The 21,627-nt window shown below is 37.5% G+C and overlaps 2 protein-coding genes across 3 annotated transcripts; one reads left to right on the forward strand and one right to left on the reverse strand.

Moving 5' to 3' along the window:
* Positions 1 to 79: 79 nt before the first annotated feature.
* On the reverse strand, positions 80 to 11,549 carry lmbrd2b (LMBR1 domain containing 2b). Of its 2 annotated transcripts, none has more exons than XM_082140944.1 (18): positions 11,436 to 11,549; positions 9,978 to 10,195; positions 9,781 to 9,893; positions 9,581 to 9,679; positions 7,600 to 7,767; positions 7,303 to 7,513; positions 7,095 to 7,169; positions 6,896 to 7,009; positions 6,641 to 6,824; positions 6,387 to 6,568; positions 5,228 to 5,361; positions 5,017 to 5,122; positions 4,809 to 4,906; positions 4,593 to 4,696; positions 3,332 to 3,378; positions 3,146 to 3,260; positions 2,910 to 3,036; positions 80 to 1,596 (listed from the first exon to the last, which is right to left on the reverse strand). In XM_082140944.1, the coding sequence occupies exons 2-18, from the start codon at positions 10,149 to 10,151 to the stop codon at positions 1,533 to 1,535; spliced, it is 2,115 nt and encodes a 704-aa protein (XP_081997070.1). In that variant the 5' UTR covers positions 10,152 to 10,195; positions 11,436 to 11,549; the 3' UTR covers positions 80 to 1,532. The 2 variants fall into 2 exon arrangements, with proteins under 2 accessions (XP_081997070.1, XP_081997071.1); XM_082140945.1 differs by having other exon boundaries at positions 11,345 to 11,480.
* Positions 11,550 to 12,872: 1,323 nt separating this feature from the next.
* Positions 12,873 to 21,575, forward strand: LOC309477646 (uncharacterized protein). The gene is made up of 10 exons (XM_082140957.1): positions 12,873 to 13,080; positions 14,193 to 14,288; positions 14,365 to 14,825; positions 14,911 to 15,226; positions 16,398 to 17,163; positions 17,265 to 17,447; positions 18,165 to 18,502; positions 18,891 to 19,141; positions 19,240 to 19,446; positions 20,923 to 21,575. Exons 2-10 carry the CDS (start codon positions 14,244 to 14,246, stop codon positions 21,365 to 21,367), a joined length of 3,012 nt encoding a protein of 1,003 aa, XP_081997083.1. The 5' UTR covers positions 12,873 to 13,080; positions 14,193 to 14,243; the 3' UTR covers positions 21,368 to 21,575.
* Positions 21,576 to 21,627: the final 52 nt, after the last annotated feature.

Here is a 21,627-nt window from a genome sequence, read left to right on the forward strand (position 1 = left end):
ACTCACACAACAGATTTCGTTATAGAAAGTTAATTAGAAGACAAACATGAACTTTAAAATAATGGCATTGAAGCAAATATGATTTAATCAATCATTTATTAATAAATGCAAGATTACATTAAGTATGTGTCCATTTGGAATGTACCACAATTCATTTACACCAAACATACAAATCAACAGATTCCAGCATCAGGTTCCAGTTCCAGCCTTCATCATCGTACTACTTGAGGACTGACCAAAGGCCATATCAAGATACCATATCAATATTACACCTCATTGGCAACATAATTCATATCTTCATAAATACACAGTAAATGTGAATACACTTAGCAGAAAACAAAAAGTTATGAATGAAAAAAAAAAGGAAAAAAAACAATGCCCTTCTTATTTATTTAAACCTAAAGGGCTACGTTTACTAAGAAAATACATTAATCTGAGATTAAACCATGATGCTTAACATTTGTGGAGAGAATAGACAAATGTTTACAGTTAAATATAACACTAGTTAGAACTGCTACTGCACTTCCTGTGAGAAACAATATGCAGTAGAATATCATATCATGCAAAAATTTACATTTGATATGCTTGATGACCCTATGCACAAGGAGAATTTCATGTATTTAAAAAAATGTGATTCTTGCCATGCACTCACTAGTCTTGTTTTATAACCTTATGTTGCTAACCAGATTCCTTCAACACATTTGCATACTGAAAGTCTGTTTTCTATAAGAAAACTGCACTTGTGATAAAGAGATGCTTACAAGTCTCGAAAACCAGCCCACAAGAACATGTTGTAACCCCATTTTTTAAACAATCAGATTGCATCCTTAAAGCTATTTCAACAGTTTTGCCTATTCTGAATAAGTGACAAAAATGACAATGCTATTTACAAATGGTCTATCTGACATTCATCCACAAGACTAGTGCTAAAACAAGGTAACAAAGGTAACTTCATTATAAATGAGATGTGCAAAGTCTAAATAATAACAGTCATGTGAAACAAGAAAAGCAGCAGGTTATGTGTCTAAAATCAAAAGACAAATTATACAACTTCATGTACCATAAATATATAAAAGAATAGAAATAATGGAAAAAGTACTTAAAACTAAATTACACCAGAACTTAAATTATAATTAATATATATATATATATATGAGATGAGAAACAGCTACCGTAAATCCTGTCTGTCTGTAGTACCTTTCATGGCTCAGTGTTTTGACTGTTCAATTAACTTAGACTCATTTCTTGAAAAGGATTTAAGAAATGAGCAACAACAAAAAAAAAATTCCCATTTGTGACATGCAGCAGTCTGAATGCCTGGCACTTCAAAATGAGTGTGTGCATTTCTCTATGTGGCTTTTATCAGGAGTTTATCAGGACGCATGCAGATAACTACACTGCATTACAGGATACAGGAAGTTGAAGATGTTTGAAAAGAGAGGAACAAACCACACCACAGTAGAGATGAGTGTTTTTAGAGGTAAAATTCATCTTATTTCCCCCTAGACAGTGTTTTTGACCAAAAAGAGACATTAAACATCATCAAAGATTCGGCTTCGAGAAGACGACATTGAGAGGTACCTTCCACCGGCATGTCTGTGGGAGAAAGAAACAGACATGTGAGCGCACAAGATAAACCTCGTGACAATAGAGTGCTGAAGGTTCCATCATCTCCTAAGTCAATGGGTTTCTTGAATGGGTTTTTGGTTAAACACCTGAAAAAGTGTCTGTGGTTAACACAAGCTCAAGATAATTTTACGTTTTATTCGACGACATAAAATACCTCAGTAATAATGCTTTGTCATTTCTTTAAAGCTAGGCTACGTTCACACTGCAGGGCTTAATGCTTAATTCCGATTTTTTGAAAAAATTCGATTTTTTTGCAAGGCCGTTCACATTTCCAATTAAATGCGACCTTTTGTGATCTCCTGTGTGAACGTGAAATGACCCAGAAGTGACCCGCATGCGCAGAAGAGTACTCAACGGTCAACGACGTCACTTGTTGTTTGCGGAAGTAGCTAAACTTTAACTGTGATTCTCTCACACACACACACACACACGCGAGCGCGCGCAGCGACCGTTACACAAGAGCCAGACAGCAGCCGCTGACCTATCTAATATCAGATTCAGCACAAATAAGTTAACATAACGTATATATAATGGCCGTGGGCTTTTATTTATTTTTTTCAATTAACGGGCTCGTCGAGGTCGACCCGTTCGGCAGATTTACCTCAGCTCGACGAATATGCAGTCCGTTTTCAAACCGACGACTACTTCAACGCAGAATTATGACGTTTTACGCGTATCAATGACGTGCGGGTCGGATACATGCGACCTGGCCGTTCAGACTGAAGTCGCATTTCAAAAGATCGGATATGTATCGGATTTGGGACCACATACCCAAGTGGCCTGGGTCGCATTTGAAAAGATCGGATCTGTGTCGTTCAGACTGTCATGAAAAGATCAGATACAGGTCGCATAGGGGCAAAAAAATCGGAATTGGGTCGTTTCAGCCTGCAGTGTGGACGTAGCCTAAATGGAACTACACAGGGCCACTGAATATCAACACACCAAACAGGAAAACTCATCTACTCACTAGTCCACTTTTACAGCCTTCTGTGTTTATAACTCAAACTTTCAGGGAATATGTTTGGAGAAAGAGTTGTCGGAAGCTTAGTGAAGACCGTGCTGTACTTTATAGCCTATGTTTAGCTTTTTGCATCTGCCGATTGCATTTAGGCTTATTTGTGAAGATTATCATGATGAACAAAATGTGTGAGAATCATAAACTTTTGTTGGTCTCAGAGCTTATTTTTGGCAATAATCCAAAAGCCAATTGAAAAGGGAAACTAGGGTGATGCTAACTTCCAGGTTGACCGACAAAATTCTGTCATAAAACTCGATCTAACCTGCCAGGGTCAGATTGCAAAGGGTCATCAGTAAGTGTCTCAGCATTGAAGTCCAATGGCTCAGCGTCTTGCAACAACTCAATGCTGTCTCGCCCTGACTGGTTGCTGCTACGCGTGTACTTGGCCTCTGCGAAGAAAAAAGAAAAAGAATTCCTGCTTCTTTTTGGAATTCACTTAATAACAAACACCCTATAAGAATACTACAGGACACACGTCTTATCGGGCATTAAACATACGTCGGTTTGTGTTTGAATTTAGGGTTTCGCCGTAGTTGGTTTCCTTCATCTCAGACATGGAGGTTCGGTTTCTGGCAGCAATATCATCTCGCTGAACATAACGCTCTCTCCATTCCTGTCACAGGGAAACATATATTTACACACTGGAATGATCAGACACAGTATGAATTATAGAAATAATCTTACTCTTCGTCTGTTTTCCCCATCTTCTATTCTTTGCCGTTTTCTTCTTTCTATGCAAAGACAGCAAAATAAGTCACATACATGTCCTTGATTAATGTCGGATGGGACCATTTTAACTGTCAATGTTTTTGTCAGTGGTGACTACCCCTCTGACGCATTGAGGTTTTCACCACTGCAGAGAGTAGAGCTGTAGCAATGAGGAAAAGTGATTCCTGTTTGAATCATCATTTATTTCTGTTTATATCTAACCATAGCAACCACAGGAGACCGTTTGACTTTGTTTTTAAACTACCCGTCGAACATTTAGATCCGCTTCAAATGACATCTTTCTCATTTTAAAAACCATTTGATCATAGTTTTGTTTTGTGTTTGTTTGAAATTAGTTTTGTAGACCAAAATAAATTGGGCTTGTGTGAATTTCTTTATAAAATCTTAAGAAATAACTTTTGAACAGTATTTTTTATATATAAAAAGTCAAGTCAAAGTCTGGACTTGAATCCTATTGAACAAATTTGGGATTTAGTGGATTCAAAGATAGATTGCACAACAGTTTTATCAAAAGCAAGTCTTTGGGAACAACTAGAAACTATTTCGATGTCAATACCAACAGAGACTGTGGGAAAGTACTGTACATAAAAACAATGCCAGTAAGAATGCAAGATGTTTTCAAGGCCAACGGACGGCATTCAAAATAGAATTTTTTTTTAGTTATTATGTGTGAATAAAGACTATTTAGTTGTTTCAGTTTCAGCCTAATAAATGATTACAAAAAACAAGTTTTAACAATTTTTTAAGAACTTTTTGACCGATTCCTAAAATATTTGTTTTCTCTTTATTATGAAAATATTATGGTGGTCTAATAAATTTGTTAAGCACTAATATATATGTATAGTGCTTTTTGAAGCTTACTTTTCAAAAGTTTGAGGTCAATATTTTTTTTCCAAGAAGTGAATAATTTTTCAGCAATGTTTCTTGAGCATCAACAATAATTGAGCAGCAAGTCAGCATATTAGAATAATCTCTAATACCAACTGGGACTGAAGTAATGGCTGTTGAAAATTCAGCTTTGCGATTACATGAATAGTTTACATTTTAAAATATATTAAAATAGAAAACAGATATTTTAAATTGTAATATTTCATTATATTGCTGTGTTTAATTTGATTAAATAAATGCAGCCTTGTTAAACAAAAGTGACTTCTTTCAAAAACATTTTACTCACACCAAACTTGCATTTTATATTTACTGTGTATATACTATTGACCTCTGCGCAGGAGTTCTCTGCCTTCATCTATGAGGTCAGAAGTCAATTCGTTCTCTCCCATGAACTGCTGGAAACCCAGGAGGTTCAGACAACGTGTCCCAAGACTGGACAGAAAGTAAAAAAATAAAAATAAAAAAAAAGAGTAGTTTTTTAGTTTTCAATTAACCATCACACATGAAATTCTGTCTGATAATTCATAGATAATATTAGACACACCTGAAGAATGTAGCAATACAAAGAATGACGATCAACATGGGGTAATATATGTAGAAGCCGTTGGCAATGAAGGACAGGACCCGCATGGAACCCATGATCTACAACATTAGAGAAGGTTCATTTGATGCTTAATAGTACATTCAAAAAGGGCATTCTGGGTCATTGAAAGCCTCGTTCTCTAAATTTCATATAATGGTAAAAGACTTACAGAGGTGTATGCCGTCTGCTCCTTTGCTTGGTGGGATATGGCAGAATCCATGTGAATCAGTCCCAGGAAGTTTAGACAAAGTGGTGGAGTCAAGCGGCAAAAAAGCCTAGTAAACAACACACAGGCTTTGTCCTTTATCAGAGAAAGACTAATGACAGAGTTTACTGACAATACAAGTTTAATACACTCAATACTGCTGTGCAAAACATACATGCCGCTGAACTGCAGGCTGTAGGCATCAGTTTGGTGATGTGAGGCCAGGTAGTAGTAGTTGAAGACTCGGATGCGAAACACGGTGGAGTAGACGCAGGTGCAGAGGAAAAAGATTGTAATGAAGCACGCCATCTACAGGCCAAAAATGACAACATTACCTTATGTTTCAGCTAATCTCACCAGGTCAGACTGTCAGTAAGCTCTTGGTTTTGGTGTATTGCAGGAGTCGGCAACATTGACACAAAGTGAAAAAAATAAGTAAAAAATAGATCAAATGAAATCAAATATAATTTATTTATTTAACTATTTTACTTAAGAAGAAAAGATAAGTTCAAACTTTCTAATATAAAAAAAAGTGTACATACACCGAACAAAATTATAAACGCAACACTTTTGTTTTTGCCCCCATTTTTCATGAGCTGAACTCAAAGATCTAAGACTTTTTCTATGTACACAAAAGGCCTATTTCTCTCAAATATTAATGGAATACGCATATTCTACTCTAAAATGTGCAGTTTTACTCTATTGGGGGGGGGGGGGGGGTCCGGGGTGTATATATATCTGTATATATATATATATATATATATATGTTTCAACAAAAATATTAAGCGGAACAACTGTTTTCAACATTGATAATAATGTTTCTATTAAGCACCAATTCAGCATATTAGAATGATTTCTGAAGGATCATGTGACACTGAAGACTTGAGTAATGATGCTGAAAATTCTCTTTTGCCATCACAGGAATAAATTACATTTTAAAATATATATAAATAAAAACATTTAAAAATAATTAAATTGTAATTTTACTGTATTGTTGATCAAATAAACACAGCCTTAGTAAGCATAAGAGACTTTTATAAAAAAATTAAAATTAAATCTTACCAACCTCAAACTTTTGAACAGTGATGTACATAATTGAGTTTATTGACGTTACCTCTCCCATCTATATTTTTACCCATTTACTATATTATCGCCCAGCTCTAATCTGCTAAATGTTACTTGAGGCATGAAGATATAAAAATGTAATAAAAACATTAACATCTTGATTTTCTCTAAAGTTGCTTTGAAACAATGTGTATTGTGAAAAGAGCTATACAAATACATTTGCCTTGACTATTCACTTTTCTTAGATTACAGAGCTCAAGCAGACTCACCTCAATGTACAGGTAGTTGTAATCTCTCTCAGCAAGCTGGATAAACACAGCAAAGAGTGACAGAACGGGACGAGTACTGAAGAAAGTGCACTCAGACCAAACCACAGCCACCGAAAAGAGTGACAGAACCACAGCCAGTATACGGTAAAACCACTGCTTCAGCAAGCACTCCCAGTACCACTCTGATGAAGGAAACAAAGGACAGTAAAAGCAGGGTCAAAAGTGACACTTGTTTATCTAGATCTATTACCTACCTACTGTGGGGGTATAAATATAGCGTCTGAACCAGCCTACAGGTTCTGGAGGGGCAAAGCTGTGAACGAACTGCCGAGAGGTGCTGGTTTCGTTCTTGGCAACGTCCTCGAGATGTAAAGCCTGTTCCAGCAATATCTGCCACTGAACTCGTGTGCGATTGTGCCGCTGCACTGCGTAGATCACCTGAGAAACCAGCTGTCAGTATTATCCTCGATCAAAATTCAGAAAACACAGAGAGAACGCCTGAGCGGTACCTGCTTGTGTAGTTTCGAAAGGCTTCTTTCAGAGGGATATGCGTTTTGTTTATCATCGAAATCCTCATAGTCATCCATGTTCCTGCCCATTTTCTCCTGATATTCAACTGGGCACTAAAAATAAAAAGCAGGTTTCAACTAAAAAGAGTGGCACGGTTCCTTCAATCACATATATAAAAATGCACTGTCGTCCTCTCACCTTTCGGAGAATGGTGTCTACGTTCTTCCTTAATGGATGATTATATTTGATCGATTCATTGATTTTTCTCACTTCCTATGATAAAAATAGACACAATATTGGCTGAATAGATTCAGATCTGACATGACCTTTCAAAGACCAGCTCACCCGGACTTATATATTGTAAACAGATGTTTATTTACAGCGTATAAACACACATGGCTTTCACCTCCATGACATCTTCTAGGTTCTCCTCTGAATCTGCCTTCTCTGTCATGAGCTTGGCTGCTTTGAAGTAAGTCTTGATGAGAAGGTGACCCTGGCGTGAGGACTCCCAGTACGAGCGGGGGATCTCGACCAGGCCGTAGCCCAACAGCAACACTAGAAGAAACAGACCCCAAGTGTTGGCCGCAGTGATGCCGATGGTTTGCAGCTCATACCTGGTGAAGTCATACAGAAAAGAAGAGTCAGTATGAACAGAACATTGTGATGACAACTGAAGAATTTTCTGGGTTGGTTTACCGACCAGGAGAGGTGCCACTGAGGATGCACAGCCACATAGATGAGAAGAGAGCCGAAGATGAAAAGGTATGTGCCATAGTAGATTGCATTCTCAATCAGGGCCGTCTTGATCTTTCCAGTAATGGAGAATCCTCCAGAGCGGGCATATGACTGCATGAATGGCAGAAGGAGCCTTAGAAGAGAAGACACTATTATTAATCACTATTTTTACAGTTAGCACATTCATGAGCAGACATAATACAACATAGTTATTTATGCATTGTTTAAACCAAAGGTTTTCAAAAGGGGTGCTCGAGGGCCCAGAAAATCTGAGATTTTTTTTTCTTTTACTATGATAGGGCATAGAATTTTTTTTAATTTATTTACAAATAATATTTTCTAATAATAATTAAAATTTGATTTTAATTTGGCTCTAATACAATATAAACCAGTTAAAACAGCCAATTTAAAAGCCATCCTTTCTGTTCTCATAATTACTATTACCCCGTTTAGTGAAAATAGGTATTTATACATGAAAGTATACTTTATTATTATTATTGTTTGGGAAGGGCATCATTCGCATAGGCATCATATTATTATATCATATTTTGGAGTCCATGGCATCAAAACTTTTTAAAACCCCTGGTTTAAACCACACAATAGACTAAGGCTGCACACAAATTTGATGATTATATGTCAATATGACTATTATTATTACTAAAACATTTTGAACAAAATAATAAACATTACTATTATTATTATATTTAACTGTAAAATAAAAATTAGAATTTAAGAAAAATAATAGTTTTATTTTACAGTGCAACTGTAAAATTACAAAACTAATATTTATGGTTGTCTTAAAGGGTTAGTTCCCCCCAAAATTAAAATTATGTTTTATAATAAAATTATATAAAGAGTATTAGTTACTCACCCATCTAAACCCGTAAGGTAAGACTTTCGTTCATCTTCGGAACACATATGAAGATATTTTTAATGAAATATGAGAGATTTCAGTCCCTCCACTGACAGCTTTGCAACTACCACTTTGAGGCCTCAAAAAGTTTATAAAGAGATCGTAAAACTAATCCATATGAATCAGGCTGTTTAGTCCATATTTTCTGAAGAGACACTAATGTTTTACATGATGAATTTAGGCTTTTATTGACATATACAAATTAATCAGCGAACATAAACAGAAGATCAACCACACTGGCTTTGCGAGAACAAATCTCATTGGTTCTTGTGGAAGCACGAGAACGAACCTCATTGGTTCTCGCATGTCAAGCGAACATGCTTGAGCTTCCGTATACCACAACTGATGTGTGGTGAATGTTTATATGTGAATAAAAGATCTGTTCATCAAATAAAGCGATCATGTCTCTTCAGAAAAATTTGGACTAAACCGCTCAAATCATATAAATTAAATTTACGATCTCTTTATGAACTTTCTGAAACATTAAAGTAGTAGTAGTTATATCTTCATTTGTGTTTCGAAAAGGAACGAAAGTCTTACGGGTTTGGAACGACATGAGGCTGAACTAACCCTTTAATTTCTTCATTTTCAAACATTTAATCATCGAGCTTGTATTTTTGTGGAAAACCTTAAAGTTTCTCTCTTTTTTTGACACTCTGGGAAAAGGTTTGGTGCAATGTTGCATTCCCAAATGTCTGCTCCCAAACAGATGCAGAGATGAGTTCGCGGGGAGCAGCATTTACTGCACAGCTAGCCGTTCTCTGAGACACTGAAAACAGTGGATCATGAGCTGATTGTGTGTAAAGTGTAAATTAACATGAGTGGCACAACACTCTGAAACATGCAGTGCATGTATTTATTTAATTAAGCCTTTGCAATCTAAAAATAGCACTTCGCCAAATAGCAATTTTGTTTTCATATCAATTACTTTGCAGCACTACAAAAGACTGACTTGAGTAGTAACAGTGACAAATAATTATCAGGAAGATTTAAGATGCCATTATCAAGTTTAAAAAGGGCAAACCTTTCTCACCAAGTAAGACACTGTGAGGTCCAATAAACAACCCTCCAGAACACTGGCATGATGCCATCTGGAATGTAGCTCCATGGTTTATAGCACACATGTTCAGTGCTTCGGGAAAAGGAACAAAATATATGTTCATAAACATGCAATATAACAACAGTACAATCAGAATAGGCCTAACTGAATACTTGAATTGCTGTTGAATTTACCTTTTACTGGGTGAGACAGAGGTATTTGGAGTCGTCTGGTTTGAAAGGACAGGGCTCACAGAGGGCGTCTGGGCATGTGCTTCCTGATCAATTAAACACTGCTTGTAGATTGTCTGAAAATCAATTGCACAAGTTGTCTGAGTTGCATCAGGAATTAACAGTGCTGGACACTCAAATAGAGCGGGAGCCACACTAACCGTGCTGACATCCAGGGGAAGAATGAAGACGATGAGAAAGCACAAATACCAAGCCAGCAGTGTGCCAAAGAGAACCATGCGCTGCTGCTTCTTAAAGTCGCCATAGCGATGCAGGAGAAAGAGAGCCAGGAAAAAGACAACCACAATCTCTATTCCCAGCGCTGCCCCGCTCATAGTGCAGGCCGCACTCCGCTCACTCTTCCTGGGACTGAGAGCAACTGCAAACAGAGAGAGAGACAAAGACCAAATAACATTGGACAAGAAACAGTTAAAGACCACATAAAATGGAATTTTGGGAGATTTTTAGATTTTAGACAAAAAAACTTAAAAGGAAAAAAAACTAAATCTATGCTCACAGAAGACAGTACAGATCTACATAATATAGTGACTAATTATGAAAACTGTATTCTAGCAGATTGTTTACGGTGTTATGATATCTTGCACTATTTCAAATACTTTTGTATTTTATGTGTAAAGTCATTTAATGGGTAAAGCATAGACTTTTGATATACGATTGATTTGATATTTGACATGAATGGAGTGTTTTATATGATTACAGAAAAAAGAAATTGCCTTTATGTGCCTAAAAAACTTTTTTTACTTTTTATAAAACGTACTTATGTGACAAGCTCTCCAGCTATTGACAATATGCATCTCAGAGACCCTTTTGTTTTTCCTCATTTGAGCATAAAGTGTAATTATCTGTAATTGCTGGATTCAGTCACGCCTAACAAATCTCACTATGCAGACAATCAAGTTAGTTTACTGGGCGTAATGGGAAGTTGTGATGACAAATTCGACTTATTTCCGCGATTCAGTTCTTTTCGGACAGAATCGGTTCTTTTGAATTCGGATAATCAAGTCGTAAACATTACTACTATTAACACTAACATTAAATGATTCAACGAATCATTGACTCAATAAATGCCTCAGACTGATTCAGTTCGATTCGTGAACAACTCGCTCAGGGCTGCATCTCCAAGCATCCTAAGTATGCTTTTGGAATGCTTACGATGGTTTTAGAAAACAGAAATCGGTTCATCATCATCATTATCAAACTTTATGCAAGTCTCAGAGTCCAGATAAAAAAACAATACAATAAAGAAATGTGTTACAAACGATTCAACCAATTCATCAAAAAGATCCGATTTAAAGAATGATTGATTCACGAATCGGATATCGGTAGAATAAAAACATACGACTGGTTAACACACAAGCCTGCTGCGTTACTTGCAATTCGTTCCAATTTAAACACTCTGTTTTGCGTCAAAGAGTGCTTTAATCGCAAACGAGCTGTCAAAGCACAATCTCCAGCTGATCTTTTGGGCAGTGCCCGTGTTTTGCTCTGAATCATGGGATCGCCTTACCTCAAATCTGCTTCAGAGAAATATGTGATGCAATAAGCTTATACCTTATTTCATTTCATAGACAAATCAAGGTGCGTGATGATAAAATTACCTAGACAAAATCCACATTTCACGGATTTCCAGAAAATCACAAACGTCACGCCTCTGACGCATCTAATGGGCGGCGGCTTCTTCTAGTTTTACAGGCAAGACGCCATAGATGAATATCGCCAACTACTGTGCATAAGAGCAAATAACACTAACATGCATTATAAAATAGAATTATCAGCAAAAAAAGGAAAATTACAAATTCAAAATGTAATCCCATGGATATAGTATCAGTCCCAGTAACAAGGTAAATCTTTCATAAAATAGGCCTGTGAATTAGATGTTTGTGGTGGACATTTGTTTATTATTCTCATGAGAAAAGTTGCACAATATACTATTGTATCATTTAGTATCAAAAGTAGTATATTAAAACAAAGGCAATATGCACAAAAGTTTATATTGCAGAGATGTAGCTTTCTGGGACATTCTGGGTCACTTGAATTTTTCACAAGAAAGTAACACAAATAAGCATTGCCCAATATTGCCCTGGCACTGTGCACATTTTGTTAAATATTTTCTAATTACAAATTCAGTGAAGTACCTCAGGGACATGACAACATGCTTGTGTACGATATAAATTATTTTATGATAAAAAGAATAATAATTGTTATTAATAATTATTTTTAATTATTTATATTTATATAATAGACATACCAAAGTATTTTGAAAAGCTTTTAACATTTCGTTTTGGTGAACCACCACTTTAAAAAGTCTGGGGGACTGAAATATTCCTAAAATTCCAGGAATGACTCTTCTACAAATGAAATGTATCCAGAACAGCAGCTGGGAGAAAATAGTACTTTGATTCTGCAAACGCAAAGTCGGTCCTGTAGGGGGAGCCCTATGCTTAAAAAATATCTCCTGACAGGAAGACAAAGGGCTGCTTCCTTGAACCTATTTTATTTCTTTTTAAAATTCTTCTATGGCTTGAACACAAGTGAATGGAAGAGATGCCTTATCCTTAAATATACTACTGAATGTTTTTTGTTGTTTTTTTACTTTTGTGTTCATCATGTAATTTGTTTATCAGGTAAATCATTTTTATTGTCAAGGACCCTTAAATATTGTGATCCTTTACTGCCTCGCTGAATAAACAACAATGGTGACTTAACAGACGTTCAAGCCCCCTATTTTAATAAGGAAAAAAGCTGAAATCCCCCGAAACTGCATGTCAATGTTAAACTTAAATGTATATACCATTTACAATCAGTAATAACGTCTGACTGCAACGGTGCATCTCAATCTGGACTAATACGCATGCGCAGTAAAGAGTAAACAAACGAGCGAGCCATTCTAAAAAATAGCGATTGGCTCTTTTAGCTGGAAGGCGGGACTTTTAGTCCATTATCAAAAATGCGATTGGCACTTTAAGCTGCAGGGCGGGACTAAATGTTGAGCGCTACGATTTTCCTCATTCACTCCCATAGGAGTAGAAGGGGAAAGTCTCCACTTTTTGCAGTGTCTCTGATTGGTGACGCAGCTCGTGACGTGACGTGAGGTCCACAAGCACGATGCTCGCGTGATACGTTAACTTGTCGGGAAAAACAAAACAGCACACTCTTATTTGAGAATACAAATTGAACTGTTCTTGGCGTGAACTGGTTACTGATATATCTGCGTGGTCACTTTTTGATTTAGGCGTCCTCAAGGTAAGACTTGTAAGATTACTATGACCCGTTTCATGTGAGTTTGAAACACTATGTTGTGTTAGTAAACGTGCTATTGTTAATAGATGCATATGCGCGAATTATCATGGCGATTTTGATGTATTAATACACGAGGTTTCACCTAGTGGTCCACAATTTTGTCTCTTTACAATCATGACTCGTTAATGAATGACTTAGCATTACACAATAATATGCTGAGTTCCTTGTGATTTTCGTAAGCATTACTCGTAACTAACGGTTTATATTGTTTTTAGTCATTTGTACTTTTAAATTATACTAACAATTATTACACATGTCTTATGCAGCTCTAATATGCATTCTTGAGATTGACTAAAATGGCAGTATGTCGTCAAAAGTATGTGGACACCACCTTATCAGGTTTGGCCATTCCAGTAACTCCAGTGAAAACAAATCTCAGTGCTACACCATACAATGACATTCCAGACAATTCTGTGCTTCCAACAGTTTAGGGAGGGTCTTTTCTGTTCCAGCATGACAATGTCCTTGTCTTTGCACAAAGCTAGGCTCATGTAGAAATTATTTACTGAGTCTGGTGTTGAAGAACTTGACTTCACAAAGCCCAGACCTGAAGCCTTTTGAACACATTTGAATAGCTAATAATAGTGTGCATTAGTAATGTACCATTGAAGTTGTTTGTACTGCTTTTCATTTTCATATATTAGAAATATTGTTTGCAATTCTGCAAAAACAAAAATGTAAATGTGTCTTTCATTGGGCCTTGTCTATTTTTAGTGATGCATCAAAATATTGGCTGAAACAGTCAATTAAAGCGTTTAATTATGCATTTTGACTGTGTCATTGTATCCGACCCACGTGACCAAAAATGATGCCAGTGTAGCAATATGGTAAATCTATTCAGCTGAAATATTGAGATGTGGCCTGATGTTTAAAAAAAACTTTAAAATGACTGAGAACATGACACCCTGAACCGCATAAAGAGATCAAGTCCCCGAATTAAAACATTATTTTTAGTTATGGTTTCCTGGCTAAACTAAAACTTTATTTAGTTTCTCTGGTTCTGTAAAAAAATATATAATAAATTCTGTGCATCACTTATTTTTGTTTGACACCAGGAAACGGCGAGTCGATCCTCCTGTCAGCAATAACGCCAACCCTCATCACAAATGGCTCAACAAGCAGTTGAAAAGCTTCCTGATCCTCCTGAAGAAGTAAGTCAAATGACAGCTGTGTCCCTCATATTGCAGAATAATGAAAACTTCAACTTCTTTTCTTTGTTTCTCACAGCTTTTACTACCAGAGGGTTGGAAGCATACGCTGCCAAAAGAGCAACATCTCTGGGTCAGTAAGGCTCTCTTTACCAAAGATGCATCTGGGAAGTTGACGCTGACTGAACCTCTGCAGCTGTGGTGGTCACCTCCTGGACCCCAGTTGTTGTATTCACAGCCTCCTCCTTTTCCTGACCCGTTCTTTCATAGCAGGCTGTTCCTTTGGTTGCCCTGTCGCATGTGGGCATACAGGCTAGTGTGCACGAAGCCCAACTGCCGTCGTCTCGGCAATCATTTGAGGCCTTGTGGGTTGTACAACACCGTCCGGAGGGTTTTGGACATGAGCGGGTGGTATTTCATTGTCACAGAGTACCTGGAGTGCTGTTCTTGCAAGAAGAAGATGGCAGGCTGGTCGCAAGACATTCTGGATCAATTGGATCTCATCCATCGTGAGAAATTCCCAGCAGTCCTGACCTACAGGTAGGCTGAGATGTTTGACAATCAAAACATTGTAAAGATGTTAAATGCTCAGGGTTTTATTTTTGTGTGTGTCTTTTGTTCAAAGGCTGTCTTGTGATAAAGAGCTTGTTAGACTGATGCAGTGTCGGGCACCAGGGAAGAGTGCAACTGCGATGTACCGGCACCTTTGTGTCCGGCATAAGGAGCAGTGGATGGCTCAGGCCACAGAGTACCTCTCTGTATTGAACAAGTTTCAAGATCTCAGCGCAGTTACTGTCAGGGTGCCACAGATGATGCCAGTGCCTTCTCCGTCCTTGCTGTTGACGGTATATGCAAAGGATGCACTGACACGGCTCGGAGAGATGAAGGCCAGGATCACATCCATCTACGGCTCCATCCTGAAGGTGGCCTCCACCAAGAAGGTGAGAAGACACAACTAAACTTTATGCATTTATTGCAGTATTTTTGTTAATGACATACACTTCCGTTCAAAAGTTAAAAAAAGTATGTTATGTTCACCAAGGCTGCGTTTATTTAATCAAAGATAGTCAAAACAGTAATATTATGAAATAATATTAGCATTTACTCAAATAGCGGTCATCACTCCAGTCTCTCTTCAGTGTCACATGATCCTTCAGAAATCATTCTAATATGCTGATTTGGTGCTCAAGAAACATGTATTATTATCATTATTGAAAACAGTTTTGCTGCTTAATATTTTTGAAGAAATCATGATCCATTTTTTTTCAGGATTCTTTGATGAATAGTATTTTCAAAAGAACAGCATTTTTTATTTATTTTTTTGAAATCTTTTGCAACAATGTACATATCTTTAGTGTCAATTTTGATAAATGGAATGCATCATTGCTGAATAAAAGTATTAATTTCTTAAAAAATGTATGTCCCCAAACTTGAATATCCATGATAAAATATTTTTTAAAACACGTTATGTACCGTTTGTATTTATGTTGGTTTCATGTGGTTTTAAAGACCATTTTCAAGGCAAGTACAAAGTGTGGATAACATACTTTACATACACCTTGAATACATGTGAGCATACACATCTTAATCAATAATAATAAACTGTCAATGTTAATAGTTATTAATTAATTCGTAAATCATCATTATCTATATCACTAATTTTTTGGAAGTAACATCTCCTTGTTATAAAAGCGTCAAATTCTCTGATATTTTAAGACTTCATTGACTATGACTCTCAGTCATGAGGTTCTGCAGGGATCCTGTCAATGACATTATTTCCTTTTTTGTTGGATCACATAAATATTAATAAGAAGTTTTGTTAAAATATTCATATGGTTTATATATTTTTAAGAATTTAATTCAAACTTTTTCTTAACCATGGTGTCAAGGCATGTTTTATCATCCTGACATTTTTATCATAATGTCAGAATTAAGCATAAAATATATATTTATGACATTTTTGGAATTTATATTTATGGAATATTTATGAATTGTTTTTAGAGTATTTCTTTGGAAATAAATGAATAGATCCAGATAAAAAGAGCACCATTGACCCATATAACACTGAGATTCATCTTACAGAATTTACCAATTCTTTTCATTCATGTTTAGGTCACTAAGAAACAGAATTCAGCTGTGTGGGCCACAAACGTAGCAAATGAGAATGGGCAGGTCCTAATGTGTGTCCTGACCCAAACAGAGGGAGAGAGACTGCTTCCCATGTGCTCTGGCTTGATGGAACGTTACCGGCGAGCCGGAGAACCTCCTCCGCAGATTCTGTATGTGGGCCAGGACTGTTGTTCCACTACGGGCAAGAGCAAAATGGAAGCCATGTTCCACGAGTGGGACCAGCTGGTTGTCAGGCTGGACGCATGGCAGTTTATGCAGCGGTTTGCAGCAGGCGTCACTTCAGAAAGCCACCCGCTGTACGGCCCCTTCATGGGACGTCTCTTCTCCTGTATATTTGAGTGGGATGCTGAAGATTTAAAAACACTGCAAGAAGCCAAGCAACATGAGCTACGACAATCTAAAGATGCCAAAGCAATCGGGAAGCTTACTGCCAAAGAGTTACTAAGGCACTGCCGCCTCCAGACACGTGAGGCTCATGTGACCAAGCAGCTCATTGAACAGCTGTTGAAAGACTTCATGGGTGCTACAGACTTCATGGGCAACAAACTGGTGGACCAAGAGAGGATGGAAGAGATCTGGCGAGCCCAACAATGCCATCTTCTGTGTATCCAGGACCCTCCAGGCGTACAGCTTTACAGGAAGGTCAGAGAGGTGACCAGAGGAGGGCTCTTTCTGCCTCTGTACCACTGTGCACGTGGCGTAGGATCCCTTGAATTATTCCATCAGCATCTGAACCATTTCATTCCAGGTTTGCATATCTTGCATATCTCACAAATAATGTGTTATTTCTGTGAGTTGTCTCAAGTGGGATTCAAATGTTTTTTAACTGCTTTTCTTTTTCTTTTTTAGATACAAGTACAAATGACCTGTACTTCCATGTTTATCTGATTGAAGGGGTAGTACAGTGGAACAAGGCCCGATCTGTTGCTGTCGAGGAAGGCGGTCCGCTGCAGCAATATGCAAACCGTCTGAGCCAGAAGTTTCTAGGCTACAAACTGGTTGAGGATCACAGTAGCCCAGGAGAGTACACTGGTAATGCATTGCATGTTTATACTGTATGTATATATTTACGACTGAAAAACTGTGATTGTTTTTTACCATGGCGTGTATATATTTATAAGATGTTTTAAGAACACAAAGTAAAAATTTATTCTAAAGTGTGAAAATTGTATTTTATTGTGTATATTTGAGAAGCATAAAATGCTATCTGTCAATTTAGTTTATTCCAAAATGTAATTTCTACCAACATCATTTCCACCAAGGAATGCTGTTAAACAGCACAATACATCATTTGAGATGTGCTGGAAATGAAACCGGTGGGAATTGTTATTACTTTCAGACAAAAGTTGTACATACACTACCATTCAAAAGTTTCAGCAGCAACTGTTTTCAACATTGATAATAATAAATTATTCTTGTGCAGCAAATCAACATATTAGAATGATTTCTGAAGGATCACGTGACACTGAAGACTGGAGTAATGATGCTGAAAATTCTGCTTTGCCGACGCAAGAGTTTTTTTTATTGTTTAAAAATACAGTTCTTTTTTTACTGTATTTTTGATCAAATAAATGCAGCCTTGGGAAGCATTCTTTTAGAAACATTAAAAAAATCTTACCGGCCCCAAACTTTTGAACGCTAGTGTATGTTTGTCATGCTTTATTAGTATTTAGTCAATTTTGTCTTGTTTTTGATTATTTTTTGATTGCTTACATAATGACCCACCCTGGTGACATACTGTTTGCACAGGTGAGCTCATAGGGGTGGAGTATCTTTACTCTCAAACCAACAGAGTGTTGGTGGTGGACGACATTATGGATCCTGATGCACCTAATGGAATTGATGATCAGCTGGAGGTTGACCTGGAATATGAAGATTCAGGCTTTGATAACCTTAAATCACCAGAGTTCTTGGAGTTCAGCCTCAAACCACTTCAGTATCAGGAAGTGCTTCTGCACTCACTTTCCTCTGGCCTCTCAACATCCCAGCCGGATCCAATAGTGTCTTCCACCTCTGGGCCCATAAAGGATGAGCCTTATGCTGCAGACCAGTTCACACCTCAGGGCATCTCACAGGAGGATGATAATGTAAGTGCTGTTCACTGATAAAAAAATTATAATAATTGCCCTGCACTCTTGAATCACAGATACAAGGAGAGTGAATTCATGAGTTTTGTCTCAGCTAGCTAGTTGTAAGGATTTGCACATGCAGTTTCAAAAACAATAACATTTGATTGATTGATTCATTGAATGTTATTCGTCTTTCTTTTTTTTTCATAAAAATATGTTCTCAAAATAGAAAACGCATTCACTTGGCACTGGCTAGTTGGCAAAAAAGTTATTTCCCACCCTGTACAAGGCATATATCTCTCCTTTTAACCCAAGTTTGCCACTTATATTGCCTTGATTTTTTAAATGTATTTTGTACCCTTTGTTTGTGCTCTTTTAAGTTTATTATTCTTTATTTATTTTTCAGGAAAAGTGCATGGGACCTGATGGTATTCCAGGGTATGACCATGTTATTAACCTGGCCAACAGTCTGGTTGAGCTTAGAAATGATGGATTTGTCACACAGCGAAAGGTGGACGAGATTGTCACTCTGTGGGATAAGCTATCAGAGCATGACAAGGGTGGTGTCGTCTACCCGGCTCAGCCCGAAAACAAACTGTGCTTTAACAACAGCCATACCGATACCTTTGTGACTCCGTGCATAGATGGTCTGAAGAGGTATGTGTGCCAGACAATTAAAACATCATGCATTTTTTTCTCTTTATTGAATTTTTTTTTTAAATACCTTTTGTTCCACAAATCTTCTTCAATGCAAGCCGTCTTGTTGCTGCCATTTGCCTGGCTCTCAGCCACATTCACCCTGCCGGTCAGACCATCGCCGGTGTCAGGGTGAACAGGTGGGCTGCCATCCTCCGAGACTACAACATGATTAGAGACATCGTTCAGGACAGCACTGCCATCTCAACCCAGACACGGATACGGATACAGCTGCTTGAGATAAACCAGAGGACATTGTGCCAGTGGTGAGTCAATAATTGATGACTGCTGACTATAAGTAACATTGCACCTACATGCCAATTAACGCTCAGTAGACTGTTAGGGTTAGTAGAATAAGTTGAAATGTTCTGGCAAAGTTACTTACAGTCATTAGTATGTCTTGCCGCTTTTTCACTGTCAGGCCAAACCATTCTCGTTGCTTAACCATTCCATTCCGTGGCGATCCGGCCCAGACGGTACGGATATATGGTTTCATGTTCCACTGTTAAGTCTGATAACTGAGCTCTTTGGAATGTAATATAAATGCATTAGTCGTTACTTTGGCTTTACAAAAGTTTACAGAGGTATGAGATGTAAATAGCCACTGCGTTATGGAGCATAATCAGATATTTAAATTTTTTACTTTTTTACTTAGCTCAAATAGCGCTTAGCCAACTACAGAGAAACTGGTAGCCGGTAACGACCGTCTGAGAGTCTAGTTCTGACTGAAGCGTGACCTCTGTGACCTGAAGCATGACATAGGATGTAGGCGTAGCGTAAGCTTAGGTAAGAGTAGACGCCTCCGCTCTCGCAGTTCAAACAAATAGGGCTGGGCAACGAACTCAAGCTCCTCCTATATTTCTCTTTAAAAATTCTTGTTTTAGACTTCGAATTTGTGACCCGTGTTTTGTTTTGCTCTATCTTCTGTGCTTCCACGTTTGCCAATACGTCATGCGTTGGGTCAGAGGTCACTCCTCCACTGGAACTAGACTCGGACGGAAGCTAGTGATTATAGTTTATAAAGTTATACATGGATATTTTTCTTACAAAACCCATCGCTTTGCTTCAGAAGGCCTTTATTAACCCCCTGGAGCCGTATGGATTACTTTTATGAAGGATGGAAGGCTTCAAAATCCAAGTTATCATTCACTCCTATTATAAAGCTTGGAAGAGCCAGGATATTTTTTTAATATAACACTGATTGTGTCTGGCAAAAGAAGAAAGTCATAGACACCTAGGGTGGCTTGAGGGTGAGTTTTGGACTTTTACCTAAAATTGAAAATTCTGTCACTATTTACTCACCCTCAAGTTGTTCCAAACCTGTATGAGTTTATTTCTTCTGTTGAACACAAAAGAAGATACTTTTAAGACTGTTGGTAACCAGACAGTTGATGGGCCCCATTGACTTCCATAGTAGGGGAAAAAAACAATGGGAGCCGTCAACTGTCTGGTTACCAGCAGTCTTCAAAATATATTATTTTGTTTGACAGAAGAAAGAAACTCATACAGGTTTGGAACAACATGAGGGTGAGTGAATGATCACAAAAAAAATAAAATAATTTGGGATGAACTATCCCTTTAAGCAGACGTCTATTAATACTCTACTGGTTGACATGAAGGTGCAACGTTATTTATAGTCAACAATGTCTAAATAAGACCATCAAAACAAAGTTTTATTGATTATTATTATGCAGATGTATATACATGCAGGTGAATTATTGTTTAATCTTTTCTGTACATAGGTACAATGCCAGGAAACAGAGGCAAGAACAGTTGGTTTTGCACCAGTGCATTGACCACATGAAGGCTTCTGAGCCCCTACTTCCTGTGCCGCACAACGTTCCAGACCCACTACAACATGGACATGTAGGAGATGTAATTAAAGTAGTAATTGGAGGTCCCATGCCTACTGATGCCCCACTCTTACGACTACACCTAGAGCAAAGAGCTGCTGTCACCAGACTCCCTAGTCCAACAGTGCCTAGGACCACTGCTTGGCGGCGGAGGAAGGCAGAGGGCAGAGGGTTACCCCTGAAGCGGCTTTGCGAGCAGTATTTGTGTCAAAAGTGTGGCAAACCAAAGACGAAAGAGTTTGGTCACAGCCAGTTCCGCGGAGTCCACTTTTGTGCCAAAGCCTCTGGAAAGACTGTACAGCAGTGGATGGAGGAGATGAGGAGGGCAAAGTGAGCCAACATAAACATTTTCAAACAAACACACAAAAAAAAAAAATATATATTAATATAATGTTTTATTATTTGTAAATTCCATTGTTTTTTATATATTTTGTTTTTAAATACTTTGATAGTGATCTAGGTTAAAAAAAAAGCCTCTTTTTTTTTTTTTTACTTACCGGTATGTCATTAGTGAAATGGCAATAAAAGCCTTTTTATTCTCATCTCTGTGAATTTTTTCTTCCATAAAAGGACACATTTAACATAGGGATGGGT

Source organism: Leuciscus leuciscus (assembly GCF_965113295.1).
Source record: "Leuciscus leuciscus genome assembly, chromosome: 16".
In the NCBI taxonomy this organism is placed as follows: Eukaryota; Metazoa; Chordata; class Actinopteri; order Cypriniformes; family Leuciscidae; genus Leuciscus; species Leuciscus leuciscus.

Excerpts from the sequence above, each read along its gene's own strand:
- lmbrd2b (XM_082140944.1), bottom strand. The coding sequence starts at position 10,151 with ATGAGCGGGGCAGCGCTGGGAATAGAGATTGTGGTTGTCTTTTTCCTG. Across the intron at positions 6,569-6,640 it reads TATTTATACCCCCACAGTAG|AGTGGTACTGGGAGTGCTTG; the intron begins GTAGGTAATAGA and ends TTCCTTCATCAG. Across the intron at positions 3,037-3,145 it reads AAATTCAAACACAAACCGAC|AGGCCAAGTACACGCGTAGC; the intron begins GTATGTTTAATG and ends TTTTCTTCGCAG.
- LOC309477646 (XM_082140957.1), top strand. The coding sequence starts at position 14,244 with ATGGCTCAACAAGCAGTTGAAAAGCTTCCTGATCCTCCTGAAGAA. Across the intron at positions 18,503-18,890 it reads TCTCACAGGAGGATGATAAT|GAAAAGTGCATGGGACCTGA; the intron begins GTAAGTGCTGTT and ends TTTATTTTTCAG. Across the intron at positions 19,142-19,239 it reads TGCATAGATGGTCTGAAGAG|CCGTCTTGTTGCTGCCATTT; the intron begins GTATGTGTGCCA and ends CTTCAATGCAAG.